This window comes from Hevea brasiliensis, chromosome 15, assembly GCF_030052815.1.
Source record: "Hevea brasiliensis isolate MT/VB/25A 57/8 chromosome 15, ASM3005281v1, whole genome shotgun sequence".
NCBI classification, from domain to species: Eukaryota; Viridiplantae; Streptophyta; class Magnoliopsida; order Malpighiales; family Euphorbiaceae; genus Hevea; species Hevea brasiliensis.
Window position 1 is genome coordinate 65,606,580 of NC_079507.1, and position 8,159 is coordinate 65,614,738.

Below are 8,159 nucleotides of genomic sequence, written 5' to 3' on the forward strand. Positions count from 1 at the left end.
ATAGAATCCATTGCTAACTATTGCATACCCTGTGTTATCGCCGTTTTGTTTATAATTGAAAATTCTGGTTGGTTTCCGTTGAACTATGAAATGAACGATGCACTATCCATCACCAGTGTTGTAGATTCTACCCAAATTTACCATTTTTGCCATTAATTCTCTGCTTCAAAGCTTAAACACTCTTCGCGATGGCATTTGCAAAAAACCCATTTATTTTCACTCTCTACCAAGTTCAAAGATTGATTCTTTTAATCGAAACGGGTCTAAATTTAGGGGCTTTGGAGAGAATGGAGCTTATTCCAAGTGTTGAGGAGGAATGATGGGATTTTGGTAAAAGATGAGGGGTGGAAGAGGAAGAGGAGGGTGATATTGATGAGGTTTAATCAGGGCTTTGGGTTACTGCTGGTGATGGTGGTGGGAGAGATAACAGTAGCACTATTAGACTTCTGGGTAATGTTGCGTTGGCAAGTGGCTTGACTAACCTTTCAATGACTGGGCAGCTTGGTTGGATTTCTGATGCTATTGGCTTGGTTTTGGACGTTGTTATTTCTGTTTCGGTATTCCTGTCTGTCTCTGCTTGTTTCTTCAGCTTTAGAAAGCCTTTCGAGCCATTCTTTGTTTGGTTATTATCTGTTGTATGTGAATGATTATATCAAGGCTTAAGCATTCACAATTAGAGCTTTCAGTTGTTCCTATTATTTGTCGATTATTAAGTGAAATGCTATGCAATATAGAAATGATTTGTTTACCAAATTTTTTTGTTACCGAGTTCCATTTTTAGAGTGATAACTATTGAAAATATAGTTGGTTTCTGATCCACCAATTGCTATATTCTCATAACTTTATAAGATGTATTAGGTGATACGCCAAGTTCATTGCACTATGCGGAGCATATGGAGAAGTTGCTTTGATATGGTCTGTGTTTATCTTACTTAAGAATTAATCAGCTTCTTAATTCTTCGTCGGTTTTCTCAGTTTTTAGATTTTATCCAGGTTAATGTGGTATCCTAACTAGTTTAGGATCAAGGCTTAGTTATTGCTGCTGTAATGTGGTAGTGTTCTTTATGCTTTTCTATTTGTCACAGCTTTAGACAATATTGCATTATCTTTGTCTCATATTGTTGTAGTCAAACTTGGATGTATCTTGAGTTGGCAATGGTTTCAGTATGCCTAGTTAAATCTAATTGACGGATGCTTTCTTGCTGCTCCTGGCAGTACTAATACCTATTGTTGGTTTGGGAGCTTTTCTCTGGTGTGTAGGACGGGATATACTTCAAGGCACTCTGGGGCTTCTTTAACATTTCAGTTGCATTTATTTCTTTCTTAAATATTATTTTATAAAATCTTTCTGATTTGTATACATATATGCATGCATATGCGTATGCGTCTATGCCTACCTCCGTAATGGAATATGAGTTTCCTCAAGAATGTAGGGGTTTCTCAAATAGCTCTTTTGCTTCTGCTTTCATAATTGATTTTTCTCCTTACGGTTTCTTGTGTAAGTGCAGTGCTCAAATTGTGGAAATGATTTGCAAATTTTCAAGGGCGGGCCCCAATGATACTAACTGAACTTATAGAAACCTTTATGGGATAGCTTTTCGTTGCGAGTCATTCACCTTGGACAATAATGCTAACTTTTTCAGATCAACTCTGAATGATGAATTGCAGCTGTGCCCCTTTTGCAGTCAACCATTCTCAGGTGAAAGCCAATTCTTGCATCACCTTCTTATATTCTTTTTCATTCATTTGGCTTTTTGTCTATCTACTTCTAGTTTTCTATTGATCTATCACTACAGTTGTCTCAATGGCTATACCCTGTAGTACCTCCTTCATCAACCTGTAAAAGCACACAGGAGTCCACGATATCTTTGCCATTTTTTGTGTTTTATGATATTTTCCTTTGGATTTCAGTGGTGGAAGATGAGTTTGTGAGGTATTCTGTTAAGTTCTCCAACAGTTCAGCAATATTTGGACAAGCATTTAGTGACTTCTCTGGTGGTTCCAACAAAGGTTCACCCTGGAATATCTGTTTCTTTTTCCTTCATAAATGATACATGATATGCATTGAATTAATTTCTTGTTAGCTTGCATCTGACGTTATAAAATTAATTTTAAATTGGGTTGGTTAATCACCATCTTATAACTAGTAAGGTACAGTTCCCTAACTGGCTTTTCTGCATCTTTTACTGAAATTTGTTATCTCAACTGGATTCCCTTTCTCAGTCAGGTAGAGGTTAACTTCCTTTATACTTTAGACTTTGCTGCTAAGATATCTAATCTTTCTCTATTCTATATTATCGTCAATGTTGAATGATTCATACATTTTGAAACATTACTGTGGCTTCTGCAGGAAAGGACTGCTTCAGTTGTTGACATTGAAGCAGAAATAAAAGATGCAGGCTAATGGTTTGTAACAATGACTCTTTAACTGCAACTATAGGCCACGTTTCAATTTTACTAATGACGAGATAGCTATAAATGTAGACCAATTATGGGCTTCAATTATTTCATATGTGTAGTTAACTTTCTCACTCTGGAGACTAAAAAACCTTGTTAATTTGAAGCTTCATGCTCATTGGTCATTACGTAGTTATAGCGGCAATTCTGGAACCTAAAATGTTTACCGCAGATAATGGTTTTCTGAAGTAGTGACTGGAATTTGGAATGCCTAGGTAAGAATAAAATTTTGCATGAAATCAGAATGGTGAGCAATATTTAAGGGAGAAGGGGAAAAAATGAGTTTATGTTCTTGTGGAATGATAGCAAATAATTGAATTCTAATCGATGATTTACCATTACATAAGTAACAGAACAGTGAATGAATTGACGCAATGGATAGTCGTAGCGTATGCCTTGTCAAAATATTCTGCTTTTCCCCTTTTAGTTCCCCTTTTTCTTTTCATCCCTCCTCTTCCAGCAGGTGGAAGTTTGCATTTTTATTCATATCCTTCTCACTTATTTTCCAAGTTAATGAGCAGGTGATGCTCGAGGACATTGTCATGATCAACTGGTACAACCCTGAGCACACGGCTATCATCATGGAGAGTGGATAAGCCAAGTTACAATGCAGTTGTACACTGAGTTCTGGCAATGCTGTATCTTCTACGATATCTCTGTAGACTGTTGCCTGTATATTTTGCTAGCATATTTTGTTAATTTTCTCTGAGCTCGTTTTGTTCTGAAGTTTTAGGACGAAAACTAGAGATTATTTTGAAGCAGCTGCTGAGGCAGATTTTGGTTCGATTTTAATTTGTCCTTTGTGACTAGTAAATTGCCGTCATTATGCATTTTGAGTTTCAACTTTCATCTATGATTGAATATTTTGAGTAAGACTTTCGAAATCTATCCTTGGTTATCTTGCCTTGCGTAGATGCTTATAATGAAGAGACAGTTTAAATGAAGAAACAAGGGTCATGCATCCAGTTTATTCCAGCCCATATATACATTACCTGGTAATGTATCCAGTCATTAGCAGTGTTACCAAAATAAATAGAATGAAAAACAAGAGAAAAATTAAATTTGTAACAAGCAAAGCACATTTAACAAACAAGGCTGTCTAATGATACAGGTAGATATAATGTCACATATTGGTACATCATGATTCATGAAAATTCTAAACAATCCATCATTTTCGACAAGATTCATAGTGATCAAGGTCAGGATTTGTTTAAGAGAATTTCTCAATATATCAGGGTGAAATTTAATTGGCAAAGGAGGGAGGAAAAGCTCCAAACTGTGAGTTTAAGAAGCAGTATTATGATGAAGAAGAAACTGCAGTTGGTAGTGACACCTAACCAATCCCACATGCTGCAATGATGCATAATTATCTGCAAGTGAAGATTTATCAAGGTGTCTACCAGAAAGTGTCCTACTTATTATTTAGAATGTAGGAAAAGGTATCGGTTACATTGAAGTATCAAAACAGCAACAAGAAAAAGCCAATATTCATCATCCACTTGGGAGTCATGTACAACTAAAACTGTCACAAACTGGAGGGTCTTGACAACCAATGAAAATCATCCTCATCCCGGATTTCCTTCTAGATATATTTGGGCATCGTTCCAAACCTAGTGCCCAGCTTCTCCAACCTTCTGCAAAACAAGGATTCCAATGATTATTATAGATTAATCATATAATTTTTATCTGAAGTTAAAAGAAATAATTGAGTATTTAAAAATCTCTTGGAAAACTATAGTCCAATACAGGATGCATTGAAGAATTCATGTAGCTGATTCCACTAATTGGTGGAGGCTTTTGAGGTGAATATACAATTCTTGTGCTGCCAGATTGAAATTAATTTAAGCATCAAAACCCATGAATTAGTGATGAAGTACCTCTTCTTTCTTGTCTTTCTTGCCTCTAGTGAAGAACTTGTAACCTCCAAAGAAAAGTAATCCCCATCCAGTTAAAGAGACGATCACAAACTGTAGGTGTAAATAAAATCATGGGCAAGAGGAATAAGATTAAACAAACTTAATCATACGAATTATACAAAAAAGGTGCACAAATAATTCCAAAATCTAAAAAATCATTATGCATGTAATATCAGAAAGAGTAGTGACTTTTAGCAAGGAGACTGTAGTTCTATCCCTATACCACTTTTACTCTAACAACTTCCTCACAGATAGAAACCTTGATTCAAGCAAGGCCATGACCTCACAGAATGCAATCTCTAATTGGGCAGCTAGAATGATGACACGGAAGACTGGCAATCTTTGCTTGTTTCTATCTCTCTTGTGCACGCCGATATGCAAAATTACAAAAAGAAAGACCTGACATATATTGGTATCTTTTGCAATTAAAAAAAAATAATTATAACCTAAACCCGAGTCAGCTCATCTAAGAGTCAATTTGCCATAAGAAAGTTGAGAGGATTACTCAAGCCCAAGATTTGATAAGACAAAACTTGCTATTAACTATAGCAAGTTAACAGACAAGAAATATGTGGCAAAATGTGGTTTAGTTAATAAAGTTTAAGCCTCAATTGCCGCTACTTGTTTGACTTATATACTTCAAAAACATACTCTTAACTAATTTTGAACTTGGCACTTTTAGTATTAAAAAAAAAATAAAAAACCTTAAGAGAATTGAGCAAGCTATAGCAATAAACCAAATTATCATACTGTTATGATAATTATAACATATGCAAGAGTCTAGTCAAATGAAAAAAGGATGTACCCACTGATATTTTCAGGTTTTTAACAGAATCCAAATAATCGCAAAAGCAAAACTCGAACAGATTATAGAAAGAACTCACATGCTCTTCTTTCCATTTAGATGGGTTCATAGGGTCCTGCCAGAAGTTGACCTTGGGAGGTCCATGATGATCTGCATTCAAATCAAACGTACAAAACTAATCAACAAAGTATAGAGCAGAAATTTTCTTTCTACTTTAAGGGTGTTTTGTTTAACTTATAAGTCATTTAAATCTACTTATAAGCAAAAATTAGTGTTTGGTTTAGTTATACATTAAAAAACCACTTAAAATATGCTAGAGTTATAAGCAAGATATGACTTATCTACTTATTTTAAAATTATATTTTGACTAAGTAGAAGACTATATAATCATAATAATTTTTTAAAATATTAAAACTATTCTCATTTTAACAACCACAACAACATTCTCGTTTTAACAACCACAACAATACTCCATATATAATTTTTTATCATTTTGACAAATTAAATTGCTTAAACTATTTAAAAGTTAATTTTAAACAATTTTACCAATAATTAATTAATTATTTGTATAGTAATTTACAAGTTAGAAAATACATTTTCAAGTCAAAAAGCTAAAAGTTAGTAGCCAATCCACACACCCTCTTTGTTCCCTCTGTTTTTCCCCTTCTCCTGGTTGGTATAGGCATATGTATAAAAACAATCAAAATGCATATATGATCCTTGGCAGATACAGTGTTTGCATTTACCTCAATTTTCAAATGCTAGGTAAATTTGTGAAAATAAAATAAAATGAAACAAAAACAAGAATTTTAGGTCTCAAGCTTTAATCTTTCGGATTCCCCAGAAATATTAATTAGGCATATGGAAGTTAGAGAATGCATATAGAGAAACTTTGGATCTAAAATGGAAGAGAGAAAAGTTTACCGCCACCACCAGCTAGACCGCGCCGATGAATGAGGGAAGCGGCTTGAGGAACTGCAGCAACTCTTGGAAAGGAAAGGCCAGTGAGATTCGTGGCTTGACGAGCCGCCGCCGTCCATGCTGCCATGGTTCTTTAGCCTAGAGAGCGGAAGTTGAGAAAAACTGCGAAAACGAGAAGAAGCAGGTGGCAGGTGGAGATGAAGAGAGAACTTTTTTACCAAACAGCACTGTTTCTGTTGGAGAATATAAAGTTAATTAAAATGTAATAAATATATTATTATGGTTATTAAAATTATAATTATTTATCTGTCAAATTTTTTATTATCTTATTATTATTATTATATATATATATATATAGTATTTATACAGAATAATTGACACCACTAACGGAATTATTGTTAAAAAAAAACATTTTTTAAAATATATTAATAATAAAATTAATTTTAAATTAAATTTAATATATTTTAATAATAAAATAAATTCTTTAAATTATTTTTAATCGTATTTAAAATAATATTTTTATTTTAAATTTAATATATCATTTAAATTTCATCATAATAAAATTTAATTGAATTCAATATAAAAATAATCCATCCGTCGAATCTTATGGTGGACAACTTCCAAAGGATGGGAGGGCGAAATGGGCTTGGTCTAATATCAACTAATGAATTTTCACTTATTTTATAAATTGTAGAATATATTTCATATTAATATTATTGTGATAGAAGGATTATATACTCTGAGCACCTAATTAAACTTCTTTGAGAATAATTCATATTTTAAACTCATCTTTATAAGGTTTTTCTATTAAAATTTCTATATGGAATTATATGATAATAAAATTTTGAAGTTTTTAATTGTTACTGAGTTTAATTTTATTGAATTAACAAAATTATCAAAATTAAGCAATATAAAAATAACTGTTAATCTTTTGTTTAATAAAATGGTGAAAAACTTGCTATCAGGCTCCAATTTGAAAGAAGAAAGGTAATTTGCTTTGATTTTGCACTGAAAATAAACTCACCGCCCAATTTGCTCGTGACAAAGTTGTAAACTTTGATTCCACCTTCAAGGATCCTTTCCCTCTCCACACTTTCTATGTTATCCTCAAAATATACTTGTTAAGAATTGCAAAAGTCTTTTTTTTTTTTTTTAATATTTATGGAGGCAGAGGGGAGCAGGGCCTTGAACCCTCTGAGTGCATGCAACCTGTAATCTTACTTAAATTTTAATCCTAATACACCAAGTTCTAGGACTAAGACATGAAATGGTGGATATTTTTTGAATTTCCAACTTATCACGACTCTGAGGAACAATGGTGCTGGGCTTAATGTTGGATATCAATTGGCTTTGTGAAGGCTGTGCATCTGCAGAGTTCAGCAAGTGGCAACCTGGTCTCAACTGAGGGTCTAAAGTACAAAAATCCAGTAGCGTGTTAAAAAAGTTTTAGCAATTTGACAGTTTCATTTTATTTTTTTATTTTTACTGAGAATAGCTATACTTCCCTGTTGGATGTTTTTCTTCTTTCATCTAGTTCTATTCACAAAATCATTTCTTCAGAAAGAATTCCGCAGAATCATGTCTTGTTTGCTTTACTACTACTTTTGCCAATTTTTTGTGTACTTGTCTGCAGAAATGCTGTTTGGCATTTTATAGATCATGTTTTCTACAGATATTTTCTTTTCTTGTGCAAGTTTGTGATTTAAAAAAAATAAAGTAGTCCTTCAATTTCAATCCCAGTCAGCTTACACTGTAAGCTTCAGATCACAACCTCCGAAGTTCAAACTAAAATGATCAGTGCCTTCGACATCGTGATTTCACTTCGTAACATTCTTCAAGGATGACACCAATAAAGAACCAGATTATGATTCATAGATAAAAGGAAGTGTTATAAGTGGACTTTTGATCAAAAGATAATGCTTTGTATTGCATCAATATTGTAAGGGCATCTTATGAAACAACTTGGAGATGGAGTCCTATAACCAGAAAATAAGCAAGCAAACAATTAGAAAGGGCCTGAGGAAGAGAAGGAGGAAGCGTTATGGAAAATCCAATGCCCA

General features: G+C 33.5%; 1 protein-coding gene and 1 long non-coding RNA gene across 4 annotated transcripts; one reads left to right on the top strand and one right to left on the bottom strand.

The window, feature by feature from the left end:
• The first annotated feature begins 23 nt into the window (after positions 1-23).
• Positions 24-3,287, top strand: LOC110643748 (uncharacterized). 2 transcript variants are annotated; one of them, XR_002492712.2, is made up of 5 exons: positions 24-915; positions 1,509-1,699; positions 1,912-2,010; positions 2,351-2,406; positions 2,979-3,287. It is a non-coding gene; the product is annotated as an uncharacterized LOC110643748 (long non-coding RNA). The 2 variants fall into 2 exon arrangements; XR_002492711.2 differs by having other exon boundaries at positions 24-1,699.
• Positions 3,288-3,854: 567 nt separating this feature from the next.
• Positions 3,855-6,347, bottom strand: LOC110643750 (uncharacterized). 2 transcript variants are annotated; one of them, XM_058136697.1, is made up of 4 exons: positions 6,103-6,347; positions 5,258-5,328; positions 4,335-4,424; positions 3,855-4,088 (listed from the first exon to the last, which is right to left on the bottom strand). In XM_058136697.1, exons 1-4 carry the CDS (start codon positions 6,224-6,226, stop codon positions 4,068-4,070), a joined length of 306 nt encoding a protein of 101 aa, XP_057992680.1. In that variant the 5' UTR covers positions 6,227-6,347; the 3' UTR covers positions 3,855-4,067. The 2 variants fall into 2 exon arrangements, with proteins under 2 accessions (XP_057992680.1, XP_021651920.2); XM_021796228.2 differs by having other exon boundaries at positions 3,855-4,091; positions 6,103-6,343.
• Positions 6,348-8,159: the final 1,812 nt, after the last annotated feature.